The sequence below is a fragment of the Mauremys mutica genome, chromosome 16 (genome assembly GCF_020497125.1).
Source record: "Mauremys mutica isolate MM-2020 ecotype Southern chromosome 16, ASM2049712v1, whole genome shotgun sequence".
Classification (NCBI taxonomy): domain Eukaryota; kingdom Metazoa; phylum Chordata; order Testudines; family Geoemydidae; genus Mauremys; species Mauremys mutica.
The window spans coordinates 30260023-30284984 of NC_059087.1; the positions used below are offsets into that span (position 1 = coordinate 30260023).

The window sequence follows — 24962 nt, forward strand, 5'->3', positions numbered from 1 at the left end:
CGACTTCCTTACTAACTCTTATCCATCTAAGGCTAATGCTTCACCAATCACCCTTAAGTGAAGCAATTGTTCTACCTTAATGTCTGCTTTCCTGACACCTGGATCACAGCATTTTTTATTTCTACTTAAAGGCACATACAGCATTCTTTCATTCATTCTATTTCTTTAATATTCATTTCACTTTCACAATCCCTCCTTTTGGTCAAGCTTACGCAAAGACCAACAATTACTGGGTTCCACATATTAATCGTTCTTTATCTCTTCGTTCATCAGTGATATTTAACATCATCATATTAGCACTCTGTTTTGGGACGGTCACCTGGGTGGCATACCTTACACAATTCTGGATACAACAGGAGATTAACTGAAAACGTACAAAAATCATTAGGATTCCAAACAGGATAGCCAGGGCTCCCTGAAACAACCAGTTTCCTATGCCAGAGAAATTGAACAGGTTACTTAGCCACTTCCATAAAGAACTCGGCTCTTCATGGGGAAGATATGCGATTTGTTCTAAGTGGCTAGCGCGATCTATTACCTCATTGGTATCGTCAGGTATAAACACACAACATTCTTTTCCAATGAGAGCACAGGTCCCTCCTTTGGCCACCAGCACTACGTCCAATCAGTGGTATAGCCAGGTTTTCAGCTTAGGGGGAGCAAAAAACATAAAAAAGTGCCTCCCCCCTGGCTCCCCCTCTGGCCACGCCCCCAGACCAGACCCCCCCCCACCCCCCGCTCACCTTCCGTCCTGCGCTGCCGCCTGTCCCTGGCTCCTGTCCCAGCGCTTGGCTGTGCCTGCACCAGCTGGCAGGCGCAGCTTCCACACCGGCCTGCCGCCCCGCGGCTCCTCCGGCCGTGTGGCTGGCAGCGTCGGCCGGCAGGCGCCGCTTCCGCACCGGGCTGCCACTGCCGCCCCGCAGCTCCTCCGGCCATGTGGCTGGCAGGGCCGGCCGGCAGGTGCCACTTCCACGCCGGGCTGCCACTGCCGCCCCGCAGCTCCTCCGGCTGTGTGGCTGGCAGCGCCGGCCGGCAGGTGCCACTTCCACGCCGGGCTGCCACTGCCGCCCCGTGGCTCCTGCGGCTGTGTGGTTGGCAGCGCCGGCCGGCAGGCGCCGCTTCCGCGCCTGCTGGCCTGAGGGGAAGCAACTGCTTCCGCTGAATTCCTCCAGGTACGCTACTGTGTCCAATGCCTGACGGTTTTGGAGGGCCATCTGTTGGATTGCCCCTGTTTCTTTGGCCAGGGTTTTTAAACTCTCTCTGGTTTCATTTGCCATTATTTCCACTACTGCTTGTAACCTCAGGAGCCTTTTTGCATGGTGTATGACTCCCCCAAGTGGGATAAGGGAACCGCCAATGGCCTCTTCCCAGGTTAAGGGGCTTATGTTATTTACATACCATTGGGCATCTGGTAAGTCCCTTCTTCTTCACCTGAAATTACGGAGGCGTTCTCGTGGGGAGGACCCTAGCACTCGGAATTGTGGGAAGAGTCGGGCGGGATAACAGACACCTGACCAGTTAGCTGGTAACGCAGTATAAGCTTTGGTCCCACAAACCCAATGATGGCCTATTAAGGGAAGGGTCGGTTGCACCCATTTGTCACATAGGTGCCTGCAAAGGAGGAGTAATATCCTCCAAAGGGCACAGGGTAATGCTCCTTACGAGGAGGGGTAGTGTTTGTATGGCATTGAAAGATTGTGTTATTTTTACTAAGGTTACTGTAGGGGGAACATGAGATTGATTTTTCTGTTTGATCCCAGGTCGAGAAAAAATTCATGTCCCCATGCCCAGTCTGCCACTCTTTAGTTTTGTTTGAATAATCCCATATACCATTGGCCACGATATGCTGAAGGCAACGGCTTTTTCCCAGATCCAGCCCTGTCCCATTCCACACCCAACACCAGTGACCTTTTCCCTCTACCACACTTATCCATTTAGATACATTTATTCCCACTGCTTCCCAGGTGTCATTGCTGTTCCATGTTTTGTTAAACAGACGGGGTCCTCCAATGAGGTCTGGGGAATTGAGTGGGATAGCCAGGACGGGAACACCAGCTTGAGAGTGGGCTGGGATGTGGCTGCAGACCCAGCATTTAGAAATATTAAGGGTATCCACACTTGCTGCTGGATAAAAGAATTTTCATTGTGGGCTCCCCAGACCTTAAGACACCAGCAGCTGAGGAACAGGCGCCACCAGAGGTGCATGTTGGAGGCAGGGCCCTTCTGGTTCTGACAACCTCAACTGAGGGAACCGCAGTCACAGTTTTATGTCTACCAGGCAGCAGGCGCTAGGCTCACTACTGCTTCTTCTTGGGCCTTGCTTTAGGTTGTCGTCTGCTTCTGGCAACCCTTACAAGAGCGCAGATTGTAAGGTATTGCAGGCTGTTCCTCTATGTCTTCTTCTGGAGTCAAAATTGACTACATTGATAATTGGTTCACCGGGGAGGGTGTCTTCTTACACTGCGAAGCATGTATCCACTCTGCGATGCCAGATAGTTTAACAGCCATCTGGGTAGTAAGCAGTGCCTGATGAGGACCCTTCTACCGGGGTTCCAAGGTGTGTTTCTGATGATGGTGCCGTACGTAGACCCAGTCACCTGGCTCGAGGTTGTGGCAAGCGTTGGAGGTGGGTTCTGTCGGCCAGGTGGCTTGAACCTGTGAATGGAAGTGACTTACAGCTTGCATTAATCCCTTGCAGTATTGAAGGAGCGTACTGTGAGTCAAGTTCAGGTCTGGGACTGGAGTAATGGTAGCCACAGCTCGCATAGGGCGTCCCATAACAATTTCAAAGGGACTCAGTTTATGCCTTTGGGATACAGTGGATCACATTTCCATAAGGGCTAGTGGTAAAGCTGCTGGCCAGCTTAACCCTGTGGATTCACAAACCTTAGTAAGCTTATTCTTAAGTACACCATTTCGCCTTTCCACGGCTCCTGCACTTTGTGGGTGGTAGGGACAGTGCAGCAGGTGTGTGATATGTAATATACGATCCAGGTGTTGAACAATTTGTCCGGTAAAATGTGTACCCCGGTCACTGGACAGAGTGGCAGGAATTCCCTTGGCAGGCATAATATGATTTAACAAACATTTGGCAACAGTGAGTCAGTCTTGCGACAAGGAAAGGCTTCAATCCAACCAGAAAATAAACATACCATAACCAAGATAAATTCATATCGTTGACACTTAGGCATTTGTACAAAATCAAGTTGCCAATGCAAGAATGGTGCTTGGGGCAGGCCCCGGAATCCCTGAGCCACTTTTACAGGTTTACCAATATCGTGGCTTTGGCAAGTGGTACAGGCAGCCCAGTGGTGGGCTGCAAAAGAGCTGAAATGGGGGGCCCACCATCCCGCCTTAGTTACAGCAGAGACCAGCCCCTATTTTCCAACATGCGAAACACTGTGTAGCCGGGCGGCCAGAGACAGGTAGAGTGAAAAGGGAGCCACAAAGGTGCCAGTAGGCGAACGCCAAAGGGAATCAGGATGCAGAGAGCAACCCTGGGCAACCCAGGAGTCTTTTTCAGCTTCTGGGGCAGAATCCTGGAGCAGGGTGAGGTCAGTGAGGGACGGCGGTGGTAGAGAAACAGAAAGGGAACCTAGAAACGCATCTGGGGAAGGTTCTATGGCAGCAGCATGTTTAGCAGCGGCATCAGCAAATGCGTTACCCTTAGCAACATCAGTATCCGCCGTCGAGTGGCCAGGGCACTTAACAAGAGCTGGGGCAGAGGGAAGTAACACTGCACACAGGAAAGCAGCGATGTAGGGGCCGTTTTTAATAGGGGTACCGGCAGAGGTAAGGAAACCCCGAGCTTGCCAGAGGGTGCCAAAGTCATGTACAACCCCAAAAGCATAGCGGGAGTCAGTGTAAATGGTCCCTCCGCCAAAAAGCAGGCACGGGTGAGGGCGACTAATTCGGCAACTTGCACTGAGGTCACAGAAGGTAAAGGCGCAGCTTCGAGGGTTTCAGAGAATGACACTACAGCATATCCTGCAAGGAGACGACCTTGGTTGTCTCGAAAACAGGAACCATCAGTAAACAAAACAAGGTCAGAGTTAGGGAGAGGGACATCAGAAAGGTCAGGGCGCGGGATGGTGACAGCAGAGACAGTTGCAAGGCAGTCGTGGGAATCACCGTCATTAGACAAGGGAAGGAGCGTGGCAGGGTTTAACTGAGAACAATGCTTTATGGTGATATGCGAAGCCGACAGCAGTAGAAGTTCGTACCTGATAAGGCGAGCGGAGGAGAGGTGGCTTGTGTTATGCTGTAACAGCAGAGTTTCCACCGAGCGAGGGACCATGAGAGTAAGAGGAGAGCGAACGACAAGGGATTCAGACATTTCGACTAGGCGCTGCGGCAGCCACAGCACGCAGGCAGGGGCGTAGGCCTTGGGCCACAGGGTCCAAAGTGGCAGAGAAATAAGCCACTGGGCGGTTCTTTGCTCCGTGCACCTGAGTGAGAACTCCAAGTGCACACCCAGACTGTTCATGGCAGAAAAGGGTAAAAGGCTTAGAATAGTCTGGCAGCCCTAAAGTGGGGGCAGAAGCTAAACCTTGTTTGAGGGAAACAAAGGCAGAGTCGGCTTCAGGGGGCCATGGCCTGGGGTTAGGCACAGAGAGTCGAGTGAGGTCCTGGAGAGGTTTTGCAAGGGAGGCATATTGGGGAATCCATTGCCTGCAAAATCCAGCCATGCCCAAAAACTTTCGGACCTGGCGTGAGGAGTAGGGTCGGGGAAAGCTAAGGATAGCCTGGACACGGGTGGGAGAAAGCGTACAGGAACCCTGGGAGAGGAGAAAACCAAGGTATGTGACAGAGGCTTGACAGAGCTGTAGCTTAGAGCGAGAAGCCTTGTGACCTTTGTTTGCTAGGGCAGTAAGGAGCACTAAAGAATCAGTTTCTGAGGCAGATAATGAGGGGGAACAGAGGAGAAGATCATCTACATATTGGACTAGAGTGGACCTGGAAGGGAAAACAAGGTCAGCGAGGTCTCGGGCTAATGCCTGGGAAAAGTAAGATGGGCTTTCCGTGTACCCCTGAGGGAGCGTGGTCCATGTATATCGCTGTCCCTTGTAAGAAAAGGCAAAGAGGTACTGGGAGTCAGGGGGAACCGGAACAGAAAACAGAGCAGAGCACAAATCAACAACGGTAAAATGAGTTGCAGCTGGTGGGATAGAAACCAGAATCGTTGCTGGGTTTGGGACAACAGGAAAGGCGGGTATGATAATGCGGTTAATGGCTCGAAGGTCCTGAACACATCGCCATGATTTGCCATCAGCTTTTCGAACTGGGAGGATAGGGGTGTTACAGGGACTGGAGGAACAATAATGCCTTGCTCCCGCAGGCCGGTTATGACCGGAGCAATGCCAGCCTCTGCCTCAGGGTTTAAAGGGGATTGAGAAAGGCGAGGCAGGGCTTTGGAGGAGTCCACAGTAATGCAGACGGGGTCAGTGTTTAAGCGGCCCACCTCAGAGGGATGGGTTGGCCACAGAGAGGATGGGACCTGTGAAATTAGGTGTTCAAGGGACGGGACCAGTGGGCAACAAGGGACCGGAGTGGAAAGGGAAGTTTCAGACAGCAGGGAGGCTACAGAATCACTCAGAGAGGACTGGGGGATTTGTAAATAGACCCCATCCGGGGAAAGGTATATGGTGCAGCCAAGCTTACATAACAGATCCCGACCCAAAAGGTTTACCGGAGTGGAATCAGAGAGAAGAAGGCATGATCCGCAGAAAGGGGACCAACCTGGACCGGTAGAGGTTTTGAAAGGGGATAAGGGGTTGGGATTCTCATAATGCCCACAGCGGACACGGTTTTTCCGGAGCGGGGAACCGCAGGCAGGTCGGTAGTATGGACTGCAGAGAGCAAAGCTCCCATATCAACAAGGAAAGGGAGAGACAAATCATTGACAGTTAACACACACTCAACCGTGGGAGTGAGAGGTAGTAAAGGAGCTAAAATTTCCTGAGGTTCCCCGGCGTCCCGTCATTGCTGTGGGACAAAGTAAGGCTGAGGACTGACTGGCTGTGCCGACAGGGGGTCTAGCTGGTTATTTACAGAGTTACCAGGCCGGCTCGGACATTCGTTCTTCCAATGTCCAGGCTGTTTACAGTAATTACAAACATCCCCATAACCCGAAAATCCAGTTCCTTGGCCCCTCCCTCGACCACGTCCCCATCCCTGGTATTTTCCCCATCCCCAGTACTGTTTGCCCTGCCCTGAATAATTGTTTGCAATTTGTCCTTGGTTTCAGTCTCCCATCCAACACTTATTTGTTTTAGCATATTGCCAATAGCAGGTAGGAGACCATTAACAAACGCATTAACCAAGGCACCCTGTCCATTTCTATCTGGTTGCTGAATGTTGCAGAAAAATGTCAGTTAGCCGGGTGCGATAGTCGCCTGGGTTTTCTCCCTGTTGTTGCTTACAGCCGTTTATGGCCGTCCAGTTGGTTTTAGGAGTCCATACCCGAGGGATGGCTTCAGATTTTTAGCTCGCTCCTTACACTTTTTCCGGTATTCAGCATTAGGACCGGTGTCTGGTAAAGTAGAGTGGCAGTCAGCAGCGAGCCAATCTGCTGCTGTGAGCCATTTTTCATGCTCACTAGGGGCTGCTACAAGTAGCTTGCACAGCTGCAGGAGGTCTGCCTCAGAGGGTTCATAGGTGTCACATACTAACAAAAATTCCTCTGCGAATTTGGTAGGATTTTCCCGGGGCTTGGAAAGCCTTTTACAACTGAAAGGAGCTCTGTGCGAGTCCAGGGTTTATAGCTCCAAGTGGGACCCCCGTCTTGGCCCCCAGTATGCAGGATTCAGAGGGGAGCCTGGATATTTTTAAGGTCCAAGTGCAAGCTTTTACGGGGCAAAGCAGGACCAGAGGAATGGGCCTGAGCGGTATCGGACGATCCGGACAGGTCTGAACTGGAGATCTCTGGAAATTGTTCCTGAGCCGGGGAATCTGGTGACAGTTGTTCCTGAGATGGGGGTGCGGGTGACCATCTATTGATCCGACGCAAGGCTGCCAGGCCAATTAATGCTTCTTCCTCATCATCGTCCCCAGAATCTAGCAAGGGGGTTTCTTCGCCTTTTCCCACCAGGAAACGGGAGTATGAAGGGGGATCAGCTCGGAGAATGGGGTAAAGGGGAGCGCTCGGTCTCGTGGTGGGAGAGGAGTTTTCCAATAAAGCTTTTAACTTATCATTTGAATCTTTGAGAGAGGTGAGTTTCGATTCTGTCCATCTATGATTTGCCTCTTCCCACAATTTCATGAAACAATCGACCTCTCCTTTGGCCAATTTAGTTTAGATTGGCCAAGTTTGTCTTTTAAAATGTCCACTCGGTCCTTGTCCCAAGATCCTAACAGTGGCCACTGAGTTTTGGGATCTCCCTGAGTTAGCCTAGACCATTTTCCCAGAAATTTACAGGAGTCCGGACCCTTCCTAAAATACATAAAATGAGCCAGCATTCCTTTAAGGAACTGTCCCAACTTAGACGTCTGGTTACCCAAACAGGAGGACTTCACACACCAATCACACAAGAAGGAAATTCGGGTTTGTCAGAGCGATGCCTGGTGCAACACAAAAAAGGAACCCATAGGCTACTGCCTCAATCGCCCTTGCTTTCACACCAAGGGTTTTACCCAAAGTGCGGTGCAGCTGCGATTGTGCAGATTCCACTCACTCAGACCATGGGGACAGGAACCCCTTGGTCAGCTGATCCCCAGATGGAGACGGCACCCAGACTCAAACACTCCACAGGAGGATGGATAGACACAGAGACAGGACAGTCCTCAGTCCAGACAAAACACAGAAATAATTACCTGACCAGATTCCTGATGTCACATCCCAGGATCCTTACCAGAACAGAGTGGGAACCAACAGGTTCGATGGTGTAGATTTCACTGTGCTCGTGCGCCTTTCCGTTCTGGTGGAGGACCGCTCGGGCCAAATGCCCAGGTGCCAGCTGGCACGGTCATCCTACAAAAACGGTCAGGAATCACACGGCCCCAGTGAAGGCGGTTGCCATCTTGGTGGAACCTCCAAATTGTCAGTTAGAATCAGGACTCGCAGTTTGTCAGACCACTCTGTTTTATTAGCACAGCTCTCTGCTAATAACACCCAGATAATGTGAGCCCCCATGCAAGACCCAAACAGTCTTATTTATACAGATAAAAGGGCGTGAACTAAACAAAGGGACAAAGAGAGCAAAACTGTAACACAATAGCAGATTTTAAGGTGGCTATCCTACAGCAAAAAAACTTTAGGACCAGACTTCAAAGAGAAACTGCTGAGCTCCAGTTCATCTGCAAATTTAACACCATCAGCTCAGGACTAAACAAAGACTGTGAATGGCTTGCCAATTACAGAACCAGTTTCTCCTCCCTTGGTTTTCACACCTCAGCTGCTGGAACAGGGCCTCATCCTCCCTGATTGATCTAACCTCGTTATCTCTAGCTTGCTTCTTGCTTGCTTATATATACACCTGCCCCTGGAAATTTCCACTGCTTGCATCCGAAGAAGTGGGTATTCACCCACGAAAGCTCATGCTGCAAAACGTCAGTTAGTCTATAAGGTGCCACAGGATTCTTTGCTGCTTCTACAAAACTGTAAAATTTACCTGGGGCACAGAATGCATCTCCTACTTCCTTACTAACTCTTATTCATCTAAGGCTAATACTTCACCAATCGCCCTTAAGTGGAGCAATTGTTCTACCTTAATGTCTGCTTTCCTGACACCTGAATCGCAGCATTTTTTCATTTCTACTTAAAGGCACATCCAGCATTTTTTCATTCATTCTATTTCTTTAATATAATACATTTCACTTTCACACTTCTGTAGCAGAATCCATTGGCTGGCTGGTGTGTCCTCCCCGCTAGGCAAGTCTTTCTCCCCCCCAGTCAGTCAGGTACTTTGCATCAACACAGACACTAGCTTGTTTACCAGTTCTCAGATTCTTAACTGTTACCAATTCCAAGGCTGAGTCTTAAAGAGATACCATCCATTTTCACTAGCATGTTAGACTCAAGGTTCTTTTATCCTTCCATTACCAACCTCTGCTTCCACATGGAATCAGATGTCAAGTCCACCAAGAGACTACAGGACATATCCAAAGTGTCCAGAGATGAGAGTTGCCTGCCATTCCCTGCATCCTTGAGGGTTCAGTCATAAGACTGTTCTGCTCTGAAAAACCAGTAACCAAATCTTTCCTTAGTACCTGAGTACCAGACTGCTTACTTACAGAATCAGTGTGGAGACAGTCATGTTCCAACAACATAGTGTCCCCAAAAGGCTGGCCTAGCACAGCCACTTGGTTAGAAGGCTGTTCAACCGCTCTAACAATTTTTACTGCATCTGACACCCTCTCCAGGCTAGCCACACCAGGTCTTTCTAAAGCAAAGTCAGTGGATCCATTTTCAACAGAAAAATTCTGGCTGTTAGGAACTGAAACAAAGCTCTCAACAAATAAACTGTTGCTTTCTACGGACAGAGATTCATGGATAGTGCTTCCAGAGTACTGCAGATGACTCCAGGATCTCTTTCTTTATTGGTAACAGCTAATTTAGGTACCATCATTTTGTATGTATAGTTGGGATTATATCTTGCCATGTGCATTATTTTGCATTTAACATTGAATTTCATCTGCCATTTTGTTGCCAAGTCACCCAGTTTTGTGAGGTCCCTTTGTATCTCTTCGCAATCTGTTTTGGACCTAACCATCTTGAGTAATTTTGTATCATCTTCAAACTTTGCCACCTCACTGTTTACCCCAGGGGGGCCCAACCAGTGGCTCCGGAGCCACATGCGGCTCTTCAGAAGTTAACATGCGGCTCCTTGTCTAGGCACCGACTCCGGGGCTGGAGCTACAGGCACCAACTTTCCAATGTGCGGGGGGAGGCGGGGTGCTCACTGCTCAACCCCTGGCTCTGTCACAGGCCCTGCCCCCACTCCACCCCTTTCCATCCTCTCCCCTGAGCCTGCCATTCCCTCACTCCTCCCCCTCCCCCGCCCCCAGAGCCTCCTGCACACCACGAAACAGCTGATCGGGAGGTGCAAGGAGGGTGGGGGGGGCACTGATCGGTGGGGCTGTCAGTGGGTGGGAGGTGCTGGGAGCAGGGTGGGGGAGTTGATGGGGGGCTGCTGACGTATCACTGTGGCTCTTTGGCAATGTACATTGGTAAATTCTGGCTCCTTCTCAGGCTCAGGTTGGCCACCCCTGGTTTACCCTTTTTGTAGATCATTTATGAATATGTTGAAGAGCTAGACATTAAAAATCATGATCCTCATAAAGATATTGGATTTATGGTTAATTACAACCACCTGCAACCCACTAATCTCCCTTTTGTCCTGGGATTACAAGGGAGTTAATGGGCTACTTCACCCTGAATGGTCCCCTTGAATATGTGCTAAACTATCTGTTAGATCTAGTGTTTAGCTGTGACACTGTTAGTACCTTTTCAGACCTGAAGAACTCTGTGAAGCTTGAAAACTTGTCCCTCTCACTAACAGAAGTTGGTTCAATAAAAGATCTCACCTTATCCTCTTTGTCTCTTTTAAACAATGTGACAGCACAAGGGATTGTATAAAATTATGTGTCTCTGTAGAGAAACCCCATCACCCTGGTTCTTTTCAAGTGTTCATAGTAGAATCTCAGGGTTGGAAGGGACCTCAGGAGGTATCTAGTCCAACCCCCTGCTCAAAGCAGGACCAATCCCCAGACAGATCTTTACCCCAGTTCCCTAAATGGCCCCCTCAAGGATTGAACTCACAACCCAGGGTTTAAGACTCAAAACAACGGCGCTATCCCTCTGCCCCAAAGTGCCATAGTAATAAGTTCAATAACAGATTTGCAGATCTTTGATATCTCTACTTAAAAATGACCTGACAACTTTCCAACAACAGCTGAAAAGTGCTTTTTTTGAAATGTTCTTTATAAAATAGGCCCCTCCCATAGGATTTCATATCGTAAAGTTTGTCTTTAAGTTTAAACTAATATTTGCTGAAACTTCTGTTTCTATTTGACATTGACTTATGCATAATATGTGTTTCTTACTTTACTAATCACTTCCTTATGTGGGAAGTGTGAAACCAACAGTCTTGGCATGATTGTCCTAGTTTTGTGGCTGTGTTTTATGATCAGTTGAATTACTTTTTTAAATGTTAGCTACATTAATTTCTTTGTATGCTGTGGCTTTCTGAACAGTTTAAAGAGCAGGATACATCATTGCAGCTGGAATTGTTTTCTTGATTTAAACACTGCAAATAAAAAAAGTTGGGGCATATTTTTGAAAGTTAGGTTAATGCAAATATCAAGTATTTAATCATGTAACTTTTTAATAGGTTGTTTTCTCATAGATATCCCAGATTAATCCATACAGGGAAATACAACTAGAAAGTCCAAGGTTTTTTTTCTTTTTTAAGCTGTGGAGGCTTGGCCGGTGCAACGTGAGGGGAAGAGGCCCCCGAGTGGCTGTGATTTACAACTCCCAGGTTCAGGTCATCGACCGTAGGGGTCAGCGCCGTGAAGGTTTCCTGTCAAGCCGGCCAGATGGTGATGGTCAGGAACATTTCCCAGGAACCCCATTCTGCCTGGTGGCCACAGTCCACAGCAGCATGCCTCCTAGACCTGCACCGCCTCCCGCTGCCGCTCCCAGGGCAGGAGCCAGTGCCAGGCTTCGGCGATCTGCAGAGGACAGAGGCGGCAGGCGGCATCTGAGTGCCTGAACCGCAGTGCCCGAAGCAACTACCCACCCCTTCACCCCAGTGCTGGCTGCTGCAGCGTGGGGGAAGTGCCTGGCCAGGAACTCATGGGCTGGAGAGTGGTGGGAGCTGGGAAAGTTGGAACCCAGGCAGGAGGTGGCTGCACGCTCGGATGCCGCCCGCCGCCTCTGTCCCCCGCAGATCACCGGAGCCCTTCGGGAGGGGCAGCTCACACACCCGGGAGCCACAGAACTCAAGCGCGGCGAAGGGGGAGCCGGGGGGCGCACGGGAGCCACCGCCCGAAGGCATCTGCTGCTGCCTGCAGCAGCCTGGTGGTGGTGGTGAGGGGAGCGGCCGCTCCCCGCTAGTGGTGCCGCCGCCTTTGCAGGGCTGCTGCCCCCGCCCCTGTACCGCACCGGCTCTGCCGTGGCTGGAGCTCGCTGCTCTTTGGTGCCCCCAACCACTGGGTGCCCTAAGCGACTGCCTAGTTCGCCTAGTGGTTGCACCGACCCTGGGTGGAGCAGGGCTGGGGAAGGGCAGCGGGAGCTGGGAGCCCAGGAAACTACAGACCAGTTAGTTTAACTTCTGTACCAGGGAAGATAATGGAGCAAGTAATGAAGGAAATCGTCTGCAAGCACTTGGAAGGTGATAGGGAATAGCCAGCATGGATTTGTAAAGAACAAATCGTGTCAAACCAATCTGAGAGCTTTCTGTGATAGGATAATGAGCCTTATGGCTAAGAGAGAAGCGGTGGATGTGGTATACCTAGACTTTAGTAAGGCATTTGATACGGTCTCGCATGATATTCTTATCAATAAACTAGGCAAATACAGCTTAGCCCTAGAGACGATGTTTTTAAGGGGCGCACTCAAGAGGTGTCCATGTGGACGTCCCCCTTTTCCAAAATCACATGCGACCAGTTCCAGTATCAACCCTTCACCCACCAGGGCACCTCCAAACACTGAGTGTAACAGCTCCTGCCCTCTCTGGATCACAGCTCATACAAAAACCCTGGGGCCAGTTCACACGTCACTTACCTGAGGAGCTAAAAGACCCAGAGCGAAGTGGAGGCTGATTCACTGACTGTACCTTGTCACCGGAGATCTAGTCTCCTGGGGATTTCTGAGCCCACCCTGTCTATCTACCCCCTAAAACAAACATTTGCAAGGTTGTTGGGAGAAGGCTGCATTCCACATGTTAACCACAGCAAATCGAACGGGTGTGGCAGGGGGAAACACTTAACCCTTAAACCCTTTCATTACATAAGAACGGCCGTACTGGGTCAGACCAAAGGTCCATCCAGCCAACAGTGACCAATGCCAGTGGCCCAGAGGGAGTGAACCTAACAGGTAATAATCAAGTGATCTCTCTGCTGCCATCCATCTCCACCCTCTGACAAACAGAGGCTAGGGACACCATTACCCGGAGGCCAGCCAAGTGCTCACCTACCAACCACAATACCTGCCGGGCTGGCTGGCATACAAGGGATCTAGTGTCACAATTGCTATGAGGAAACCCATAGTGTTGCTCAACAGCCTTTGCTCCAGGGCGTGGTGTTGCCACGTGAGAATTTCCCTATTTCCTCATTGAGGATGTGGGGGGGCACCCGGGGAGGGAAGGTTGCTCAGCCTGCAGCTGTGCTTGAGCTATAAAAGCCCCTGGACTGCCCCAGCGCAGACACCAGGCGAGGTCCCACTGTTGAAGGGGTGCTGAGAAGATGATGCTCTGGGAGTTCCTGCTGCTGTTGCTGCCCCTGCTTGCAGGGAGCTCAGGTACGTGGGGACAGGGATTCTGTCGAAGGGTTTGCAGACGGCCGTGTGGGTCTCTCAGCCCCAGTGCAGGACTGAGTTTGGATTCACTGCCACATTGTGGGGAACTGTTTTCAGGCAGATGCTCGTGGGTTGGGGACCAGATTTTCCTCTGCACGTGGCCAACACTTCGCACATTGTGGCCCCTGCAGTCTGCACCAATGACAGTGACACAAACACTGAAAGGGTCTCACTGAGTTGTCTGTTGCCCGTCCATTCTGCAGGAGCTCTCTGTGCCCTGACTGAGCGACGCTCCCTGCTCCCACCTTCCCAGGCCTGCCCCCAGGCTCAGCCCATCCCTGTAATTTGACTTCTATATCTGGGGGGCGGCTCCAGTCAAGCCAACGGGGCCATGCATGGGGGTGGGGGCAAATTCCGTGCTGGCCCACAGGGGCACCATTTCAGAGTTGGGGGCGGTGGAGGGGACTTTAACCGTGATTCCAGGGGCTACTTAGGCAACTGAAAACTCTCCTTTTTTTTTGCAGCTAATAACTGCAATAATAATAATAATAATAATCTCTGACAGGAGCAGTGTATCTAATTCCTATATCTAGAAAGAAAATTAAATAAACATTCGACCCACTCAGCTCTAATACTAACATGTTCTGACATCTTGTGGCAAGTCACTTATGGGTTACTGGTTGGGTTTAAAATTGCAATGTCTAGTCTTACTCAGATACGCTTACTGAAGTCAGAAGGGGCCATCGTGATCATCTAGTCTGACCCCCTGCGCATCGCAGGGCACAGAACCTCCCCCACCCACTCCTGTACTAGACCCCTGAGCTCTGGCTGAGTTACTGAAGTCCTCAAATTATGGTTTAAAGACTTCAAGTGACAGAGAATCCACCATTTACACTAGTTTAAATCTGCAAGTGACCAATGCAGAGGAAGCGAAAACCACCAGGGTCTCAGCCAATCTGACCTGGGGGGAAATTCCTTCCTGACCACTAATATGGTGATCAGTTAAACCCTGAGCATGTGGGCAAGATCCACCAGGAAGATACCTGGGAAAGAATTCTTTGTAGTAACTCAGAGCTCTCCCCATCTAGTGACCCGTCTGCAGCTGCTGGGGATTTTTGCTACAGGGAGCCGCCGATGCACCATACACCATAGTATGCAGTGCTGTCATACCATCCCCTCCATAAACGTATCAAGCTCAGTGTTGAAGCCCGTTTTGTTTTTTGACCCCACTGCTCCCCTTGGGAGGCTGCTCCAAAACTTCACTCCTCTTATGGTTAGAAACCTTCACCTAATTTCAAGCCTAAACTTGTTGCTGGCCAGTTTATATCCATTTGTTCTGGGTCCACATTGGCACTTAACTTAAATAACTCCTCTCCCTCCCTGGTATTTATCTCTCTGATGTATTTATAGAGAGCAGCCATATCTCCCCAAGCTCTTTGAGTCTCCTCTCATGAGGTCGGTTTTCCATTCCTGGGATCACCCTAGTAGCCCTTCTCTGCACCTGTTCCCGTTTGAATTCATCCTTCTTAAACATGGGAGACCAGAACTGCTCACAGTACCCCAGAGCGTGAGCCCTTTGGGCTCCCCCTGCCCAAAGATCTCACGCTCTGGGCTGACACAAGCCATGACACACAGGGTGGGGCAGCAGGCCGGGCCCATGGGGACAGAGCATGGTGCTGCCCAGCCTGCCGCTGGAGAGGTCGGGGGTGAAGGGAGACAAAGCCATGGGCTCCTCTGTCCTGCTGCCCAGACACCACCAGCTGCCAGGTCCTGTGGGCACTGCAGCACCCCCGCCACATGCAGGCAGGCCCAAGCCTGCCCCGGCCCCTTGCTGAGCCCAGCCTTGCTGCCCCGGGGCTGGGGAGAGGAGCGGGATGGTGATGATCCTAGGGCTGGCCCTGGTTGGCTGAAAGGCACCAGCTACCTGCTCTCTAAGCCAATCACAATCCAGCAGATCCAGAGCCATCCTTAGACAAGGCACCATTGTCCCTCCCCTGCTCCAGTGCCCCCTAGTGGCTGGAGCTAGGTCTGAGCCACCCGGCCGGCCCCTGGGACAGCACACCCTGGGGACAGTGCACCACTGGCAGCCTCTTTAGTGCAGCCCCAGGGCACAGCTGGCACATTACCAGCAGGAGCAGCACGGGTCAGTGCTGATGGCCCCTGGCTCCTTCCCCAGGGACCCCCAGTGGGGCAAAAAGCGACACTGAGTTGCCCAGCTCTCAGACCCCTCCCCCCTGCCGAGGCAGCATCTCCCTGCACCGGCTCACAGGGACTGGCAATCTATTTAGCTCAGCAAAAGAAGGTTAAGGGGTGACTTGATTAGTACCTACATGGGGAACAAATATTGGATAACGGACTCTTCAATCTAGGAGAATTAACAGGGATGGTAAATAACCATTGGAACAATTTACCCAGGGTCATGGTGGATTCTCCGTCACTGACAATTTTAAAATCAAGAGTGGATATTATTCTAAAAGCTCTGCTCTAGGGATTATTTTGGGGCAGTTCTTTGGCTTGTGTGATACAGGAGGTCAGATTAGAGATCACAATGGTTCCTTCTGGCCGTGGAATCTATGAAATCTATGGGTCTGCCTGCAGCTGCTGTGAATGTTTAAACTTCAAGCAGCTTCTTGATGGGTACAGTTTGAGTCCTTCCTCAGATACACATGGGGTTTCCATATGGAGCAGAATGGAAGAGCCCCCCTCACTTCCAAACAAAGGTGTTATGGAAAATGCTCCCAGGCTATCTCAAATGCCCCCAGAGAGGAGATCTGCTCTTGTGACCCCATAACTGACCTACACAACTTCCTGGGTGGCTCTTTGGACTGTTCTCTCTCGGGGATGTGTCCTGTAGGAACCGAATAGAAATCCCAACAGAAGCAGGAGGGCTTTTTCCATCCTGAACCCTGAGCATTTGTTGATGTGACATCAGCTCTGGTGCAAGATCCCCAGCTCTGGAGCCATAAGCCCTCTGTTAATCCCCAGTGCTGTCTGTGTAGGGGCAGGGGAAGGGTAGGGAAAGCTTCCTCCATAATGTGGCTCAGCTCTGATCAGGAGGGACCACCTGTAGTGGTGAGACTGGAGCTCCGTCTCTGTGGTCAGTATAATCCTTGGCCATTCTGTTGCGGATGGCAACAGGGAGCCAATTAGCACCAGCTGCTATTCTAATATTTTGGGAACGAGAATGGGACCCTGAAACTCATTTCACATGGGCCTCCAAGCAGATATTAGGTGGTAAGAACATTGGGCCACCACCCTCCTATTCTGGATTCAGACCAGTGAGGGACGTGTAAACAAAGGTCTCTACATCCTCAGCCACCCAGACCCCAAGCTCTCTCTCTTTTGTGGCTATTTCTCCTGCTTGCTAACAAGTCCACGTGCATGAACATTCTCAGTTTGCTTTTCAGCTCTGGACTGCATTGAGATACCGGGGTCATTAAAGCAGATTGATGCCAGTAATGGGCAGGTGTTTGGAGTGAACAGCGCAGGCAATATTTACACGCTGTACGGAGACAGCTGGGTCCAGGTGCCGGGCTCCTTGAAACACGTCACGGTTGGTCCTGCCGGAGTCTGGGGTGTAAACAACAACAACAACATCTACAAGCTGGTGGGAGGACGCTGGCAACAAGTCACAGGTAACGTATGAGCTTTGATATGTCGTGGGGACGACAAAAGGAACCTCTGTTAGGATCCTGTGCCCAGTTCCAAACTCCGACCCCAGGCTATTGTCACAATTCCCACCAGATGGGCCACTCTCAGGATCTGACGACAGCTTGTCTGTATAGTTACATTGGTACCGGTTCTGTACCATGAACTCTATAGGGAAGCGGATCTAGTTGAATTGGTGCAACCCCCGAGTGTGGATGCAGCTGCCCAGGTATGAAGGTGCTTATGTCCGTCCAGATTATTTTGGGAAATGAAGTGAAATAAGCAATGTTGATATGAGCCCCATGTTACTGGTCCAGTTGTGTCTTCACTGGGGAGTGGCATTGATTTCATTCTATGCGTTTCCAGACTGATACAAAGCAGTACAAAAACATGCATAGTCCTGTCCTTAAACTGAAATCAGAATGTTCACACAGGCCTGTCTACACATGCTTTGTACACCAGTCTGACTGTGTTGAATAGGAGTGTTATTGTCTACCAGAATAGCTACATCTGTATAACTTTCTACACTTGGGGTTATATCCGTATAGAGGTGCCTTTTACCAGCATATCCTCTTGGTAGAAGCACCTTCAGACCAGTGCTAGGAGCTGAAAGCCCAGGCTATCACACAGCTGTGGCAGTGGACCACGTAATCTGTGCAGTCTAGACGTTCTAGGCTTCAGAGTGACACACTGAGAGATGACAATCCTGAAATCTTATTATATAGATAACTGAGCCCACAGTAGAGGCATTGTACTACAGGGGTTTACACTGGCTTCACACCACTGGTTAAAGCAGTGCAACCTTCTTGTGTAGACAAGGCCTAATCCATTTAAGGTAAACTGAAATCAGAGACTCTGAAAGCAAACTAAATGTCCCCACAGGCTTTGGCAGCAGTTGAATTAAATTAGAGAAATTTAAACTGGTGCAATGTAGTGTGTACACTACACTCACAAGCCCCCTGTGAGGCGGGAACATTTATTGGCCCCATATTCCAGGCACTGAGAGATTAACATCCATGTTTCCAAACCTGAGTGCACAAATGTCAGCACCTAACTAAGTCGTCCTGATTTCCAGGGGTGCTAAGCAGTGACGACTCCCACTGGTGTCAATGGGAGCTCTCGGTGCTCAGTAGTTCTTAAATTCAGGCCCTTGTTGCCCTAAGTGGCTTTCCAAGGGCCGCTAAGCAAGTTGGGAGAGGACTGGCAACCAGACCCAGGAATCCTGATCTCAGGCCACTGCTCCAAACAGGAGACCACACGTCTCTGACTGATTTCTCTCTCTCCTCTCACCCCTGGTGTCTAGTTATATTTCTGGCTGAGTTCTCAATAGGTGGTTTGCTTCCTTATTTTCTCCATGCTGCTCCAGCCCTGCTCTTTCCTCTGAACATTGTTTTTCCCTTGTTTGTTTTTAGGGCTGCTCAAACAAATTGACGCGGGTGGAGACATGTTCGTCAATGGTGTCAACATGAATGATGACATCTACTGTCTGTCTCGTCCACCAACGGTCTCTGTGAACAGTGACTCTGCCTTGCCCTGGGTCAATATTGCAGGAAAGCTGAAGTACTACAGCTGTGGTGTGTGGGGCTGCTGGGGAGTTAACTCAGCTGACGATATCTATTTCCGGTTTGATGTCACCCCGGATCCTTGTGCAGGATCCAGGTGGGAGCAGATTCCAGGCAAGCTGTCCATGATTGAGGTCGGGACCGAAGGCTCTGTCTACGGCGTGAACAGTGCAGGACAAGTATATCGCAGGTACAGTAAAGGAGAAGGCAGGAGGGAAGATTCCTCCCATGAGTGATCAGGGCCATTCATACTTGTCCCTAAGAGCTTAGAGAGAACAGGATGTTGCCTGATGCTGTGGAGCAAGCCGACCCTGGTGCCTGATGTTCGCTGATTTCCTAATGAGCTGATTCCAGGGCTCTCCAGCATCCCAATGACCTCACAATGAGGCACCCACTGTTGCCTAATTGAGAGGACTCCAATGCTAACCAGCAGGGAACCAAAAAGGGGAGTGAGGCCCACTGCAGAGGTTCTGCTCTCTTGGGGAACTCTTGGAAGCCTGAGCTCTGCATATTATAGGTAGCGCAGGTAGTCCTGGTTATTCCCCTCACAGCGCCTCTGTGCACCCAAACTGCGCATGTGCCATCCCCACACAGCGATGGAGCATCCTCCAGCCTAGGGTTAAGAACATAAGAAAGGCCAGACTGGGTCAGACCAAAGGTCCATCTAGCCCAGTATCCTGTCTACCAACAGTGTCCAATGCCAGGTGCCCCAGAGGGAATGAACATAGCAGGTAATCATCAAGTGATCCATTCCCTCTGTCACTCCTTCCCAGCTTCTGGCAAACAGGGGCTAGGGACACCATCTCTGCCCATCCTGGCTAATAGCCATTAATGTACCTATCCTCCATGAGTTTATCTAGTTCTTTTTTGAACCCTCCTATTGTCCTCTGGCAAAGAGTTCCACATGTTGACTGTGCGTTGTGTGAAGAAACACTTCATTTGGTTTCAAGTATCAGAGGGGTAGCCGTGTTAGTCTGGATCTGTAAAAGCAGCAAAGAGTCTTGTGGCACCTTATAGACTAACAGATGTTTGGGAGTATCCGACGAAGTGGGCATTCACTCACGAAAGCTCATGCTCCCAAATGTCTATTAGTCTATAAGGTGCCACAAGACTCTTTGCTGCTTTTCCTTTGATTTGTTTTAAATCTGCTGCCTATTCATTTCATTTGGTGACTCCTAGTTCTTGTGTTATGAGAAGCAGTAAATAACATTCCTTATTTACTTTCTCCACACCAGTCACGATTTTATAGACCTCTATCATAACCCCCCTTTGTTGTCTCTTTTCCAAGCTGAAAAGTCCCAGTCTTATTAATCTCTCCCCATAAGGAAGCTGTTCCATACCCCTGATCATTCTTGTTGCCCTTTTCTGAACCTTTTCCAATTCCAGTATATACTTTTTTTGAGATGAGACAACCACATCTGCACACACTATTCAAGATATGGGTGTACCATGGATTTATATAGCGGCAATATGATATTTTCTGTCTTATTATCTATCCCTTTCTTAATGATGCCCAACATTCTGTTCGCTTTTTTGACTGCACTGCACATTGAGTGGATTTTTTCACAGAACTATCCACAATGACTCCAAGATCTCTTTCTTGAGTGGTAACAGCTAATTTAGTCCACATCATTTTATATGTATAGTTGAGATTATGTTTCCCAATGTGCATTACTTTGCATTTATCAACATTGAATTTCATCTGCTATTTTGTTGCCCAGTCACTCAGTTTTGAGAGATCCTTTTGTACTTCTTTGCATTCTGCCTGGGACTTAACTATCTTGAGTAGTTTTGGATCATCTGCAAATTTTGCCACCTCACCATTTACCCCTTTTTCAAGATCATTTATGAATACATTGAATAGGACTGGTCCCAGTACAGACCCCCCCAGGGGACACCATTATTCACCTCTCTCCATTCTGAAAACTGATCATTTAATCCTATCCTTGTTTCCTATCTTTTAACCAGTTACCAGTTCATGAGAGGACCTTCCTTCTTATCCCATGACAGCTTACTTTGCTTAAGAGCCTTTGTTGAGGAACCTCGTCAAAGGCCTTCTGTTAATCTAAGTACTCTGTATCTGCTGGATCCCCCTTGTCCACATGCTTTTTGCAGGGCTGCCCTTAGGATTCAGGGGGCCTGGCACAGGGCCAGGTCTTCAGTGGCAATTCAGCGGCGGGTCCCTCTCGGAGGGAAGGACCCGCTGCCAAATTGCCGCCGAAGAATGAATCAGTGGCGGTAGAGCTGCCGCCGATTGCGGCTTGTTTTTTTTCTTTTTTGTTTTTTTCCCTGCCGCTTGCGGCGGTGCTTGTACTCACCGGGCGGCGCTCTGAGGCTTCGGCAGCACTTCTGTAGCGGGTTCTTCACTCGCTCTGAGTCTTCCGCTGCACTGAAGGACCCTCTGCCGAAGACTCAGAGTGAGTGAAGGACCCGCCACCGAAGTGCCACCGAAAACCCAGAGCAGCTCACGGGGCCGCTGCAGGGCCCAGGGACTGGGGCAAATTTCCTCACTTGCCTCCCCTCTGGGCAGCCCAAGCTTTTTGACTCCCTCAAGGAATTCTAGTAGATTGGTGAGGCATGATTTCCCTTTACAAAAAACATGTTGATTCTTTCCCAACAAATTATGTTCATCTCTGTGTCTGACAATTTTGTTTTTTACTATAGTTTCAACCAGTTTGCTCAGTACTGAAGTCAGGTTTACCGGCCTGTAATTGCCAGGATCACCTCTGGAGCCTTTTTTTAAAATTGGCATCGCATTAGCTATCCTCCACTCATTTGGTACAGAAACTGATTTAAACGATAGGTTACAGACTACAGTTCGTAGTTCTGCAATTTCACATTTGAGTTCCTTCAGAACCGTTGGGTGAATACAATCTGGTCCTGGTGGCTTATTACTGATTAGATTGCAATTGCTCCACCTGGCAGCAGGGGTTCCTGTGGAACCAAGCACAGGAATTCAAGGCCCCCCCGTGGGCTCAGGCAGTGGAGGAAGACACTCCCAGACTGGAATGGAGTGGGAGCAGGGGAGGGGAGAGAACTGCCATTCCCAGGGGGAGCTCTGGCATTTCCCCCTGCAGCGCTGTGGGGTTCTCTTGGTGTTCTCTATACCGCTCTGTCGCTGGCTTTCATTCCATGTCACCTGCCAAGACAGAGGAAAGGCCCCATGTAGTTTGGAAGCAGGAATGTTTCCCTGGAGAGGATGTTCCCTGCCCTTCTGCCCTCAGCCCACACCGCAGGGAGATGAAGCTTGCAATGCTCAGCTCTGATCCTGCCATCTTAATAGGGTCTGGCCAGACACTCGTGTAGGAGGATGGGTGCTGCAGTGCAGGGCCGTGAGTGGACAGCAAGGAGAAGCGTGCTGGGGCTACCCTCTGGGCTGCATTGAGAAGCTGCTTTCCACAGGCTGGGATAGAGGCAGAGTCCTTCTCTTAGCAGAGCTGTATTAACACCAGTCCTGTCAACTTCCTTTCAGGGAAGGAATCACTAAAAGCAACCCTGTCGGCACCAGCTGGACCCAGGTGGCCAATTTCATCTGCAACTGCAAACATGTGTCCTATGACCTGGGCCTGCTGTGGCTTATCACTGACCAGGACAAGATTGTGAAATGCCGGATCTAAATGAGACTCCCGCCATCTCAGCCTCACCGTGATTAACAGTGTCCATTTAAACTCTTTCTCTCTCTCTCTCTCTCGCTCCCCTAATGCTTAATTTGTACCCGCCTCAGGTGAGCCCCGGCACCTCTTGGCTTGGCAGTTCAGAGCCCCGGCATCTCTGGGTTTGCCATGTCAGTTATGAAAGTAACAAATTGCTTGAGCCCCAGCACCTCTTTCATTGCAAATGGAGCCCTGCTCCACTGCCTTGTCCAGGTTTTCTACATTCCTTCTCCAGCCAGTGGGGTGAAGCTTTTGTTCCAAGGGTAAAATCAAGTCCCACAAAATAGAGCCAAGAATGTTCATCATTACCGGCTCCTTCTCTGCCTCTGCTGCCCCCGCCCCCGCCCCCGGACGCACATACTTCTCCTCTGATAAAATCCAATGGCTGGAAACTGAACACAGCAAGGCCCAAGCTGAAAACAAAGGGCAGTGTTATAGCTAGGAGGGAAGTCAACCATACGAACGGATCCAAAGGGATGTGGTAAATTCTCCATCACTTGGAGTCTTTCAGTCAAGACTGGATGTCTGCGTAAATGCTCTGATATACTCTGTATCAGCTGCATGCTGTTGGGTGCGATGCAAAAGTCACTGCACGACATCTGTGGCCTGTGTTATGTAGGAAATCAGACTAGATGGTCATAATTGCCCCCTGCTGGACTTTATATTTATGACTCTAACGGACCCCTTTGCATTAGCAACACACACAACTGAGATAGGGCATAGGAAGAACTTCCAATGAATGAGAAAGAAAAACAGAATTTAATTAACCCCCAACTAGGTAATTTTCTCTCCCTTTCTGCAAACTTCACCATCACCAACTACCTGTGTTACAAGGTTCTCCCTCAGTTAGCCTGATTTCAGCCTCTCCACTTCAGAAGGTCCCAGCATGATCAGTTCATAATAAGCAACCAGGGCCAAGTTCTTACACACACACTGTCCTGAGTTCTGTGCCAGAAGCTCTGCATATCCACCCCTCTCCCCCCGCATTTCCATTCTGATAAATCCCAAATATCTGCATCACCAGATTAGAAAGAATAGAGGCGACGTGTACCCAAGAGGAGGGCTGCGGAGCCAGAGCTGCTCTCTCTAGGCTGAGCAGGAAGGGCTGGTAAAGGTTTGAAGTTTCTGTCTTGCTCACTCTTGTTGGGGGAGCAGCTGGGATTCCCGTCTGCTTGGGGCTGGGTTTGTGCCAATAAAGGCTTGCAGCATCTCGTGCGCTCTCCTTGTCATTTTGTGCTCACTGGAATCGATACAGCTGAAGTTCGGGGAGCGCTGTGGTGCTGGGGGTTCTGCAGCCCAGAAACCAAGAGTGTTTTGCGGAAAGAGGAACAGTCTGAGCTCCACAACACACTAGTCCTGGAGTGTGCGACATCATCATCTCCACTGGCCTGTCAACCCTCCCACTCAGCTAGTCTTCCCCCTGCTCCCCACAATGCTCACTCCAGCACTCGGTGCTGCCCTGCTAATCTGTTCCTCTCCTTCCCTCACCTCTGACACACGCTGCCAGGCAGAGGAGACAAGGGTGAGCTCGTCATTCTGCCTCATGCTGGCCCCCTCTCCCTGGCCATGTGCCCCATGTACACTCAGGAATCCCGATGAGTCGCCTGACTGAGCAGGTGGGCAGAGCTCCCACCTTGCCGTCACAGTCAGACAGAGACGGGCACGTGAGAAAGAAAATCCACCTCTCTGCAGTCGGTGCAACCCTCCCCCACACTGGGAACTCTGCCTCTGGCCGGGCTTTATAGCCAAACTCGGCCCTTTAGCCTGAATCAGAACAATAAGCCATGGCTCGCTGAGAGGTCTCTGTAAGAAGCTGGTCCAATAAAAGATATTACTTCACCCACCTGGTCTCTGGTATCCTGGGACCGATCCAGCTACAACAACACTGCTGCTCCCAAAATGTAATTGTAACTGGGGAATCATCATCAAATGGGTGTGTTTCTAGTGGGACTCTGCAGGGACTGGTTTTTGGCCCGACACTATTTAACATTTTTGTCAATGACCTGGAAGAAAACATAAAATCATCACTGATAAAGTCTGCAGATGACACAACTTGGGGAAGGACAGGTCACTGCTACAGAGCAAACTGGATCACTGAGTCACCAGGGCGCAAGCAAACAACAGACGTTTTAATATAGCTGCATGTAATTGTATAGATCTAGGACCAAAGAACACAGGCCAGACTGACAGGCTGGGGGGCTCTTTCCTGGGAAGCAGTGACTCTGAAAGAGACTTGGAGATCATGGCGGATAATCAGCTGAATGTGAGCTCCCAGCTTGATGCTGTGGCCAAAGGGGCTAATGGGATACTGGGATCCATAAACAGGAGAATCTGGAGCAGGAGCAGAGAGGTTATTTTACCTCTGCATTTGTCACTGGTGCAGCCACAGCTGGAATCCTGTGTCCAGTTCTGGGGTCCACAGTTCAAGAAGGATGCGGAATGACTGTAGCACAAAAAACTGCTACATGTAGGAATTTGCTACCTAGAGTGCACTGAACATGCTCACAGGAACTGAGCATGCTCAGTAACATCTGTGAAGGCACTGCCCAAGGACTGGTCACTGACCAATGCAGATGCCGTGTTCCCAGCTTCCTCTTTTCTAGACAGGGCATCTGGTACCATGTTCTTCTTCCCTTTAAC

The 24962-nt window shown here is 50.0% G+C and overlaps 1 protein-coding gene across 1 annotated transcript; it reads left to right on the top strand.

Annotated features, from left to right (window-relative positions):
* Positions 1 to 13305: 13305 nt before the first annotated feature.
* LOC123351034 (fish-egg lectin-like) lies at positions 13306 to 23533 on the top strand. The gene is made up of 4 exons (XM_044990122.1): positions 13306 to 13462; positions 16867 to 17094; positions 18520 to 18859; positions 22142 to 23533. Exons 1-4 carry the CDS (start codon positions 13408 to 13410, stop codon positions 22284 to 22286), a joined length of 768 nt encoding a protein of 255 aa, XP_044846057.1. The 5' UTR covers positions 13306 to 13407; the 3' UTR covers positions 22287 to 23533.
* The last annotated feature ends 1429 nt before the right edge of the window (positions 23534 to 24962 follow it).

What these genes read in the sequence shown, in the direction of transcription:
- LOC123351034 (XM_044990122.1), top strand. Translation starts at nt 13,408, where the DNA reads ATGATGCTCTGGGAGTTCCTGCTGCTGTTGCTGCCCCTGCTTGCAGGG. An exon ending in ACGCTGGCAACAAGTCACAG is followed by an intron (nt 17,095 to 18,519) that starts GTAACGTATGAG and finishes GTTTGTTTTTAG; the next exon opens with GGCTGCTCAAACAAATTGAC. An exon ending in GCAGGACAAGTATATCGCAG is followed by an intron (nt 18,860 to 22,141) that starts GTACAGTAAAGG and finishes ACTTCCTTTCAG; the next exon opens with GGAAGGAATCACTAAAAGCA.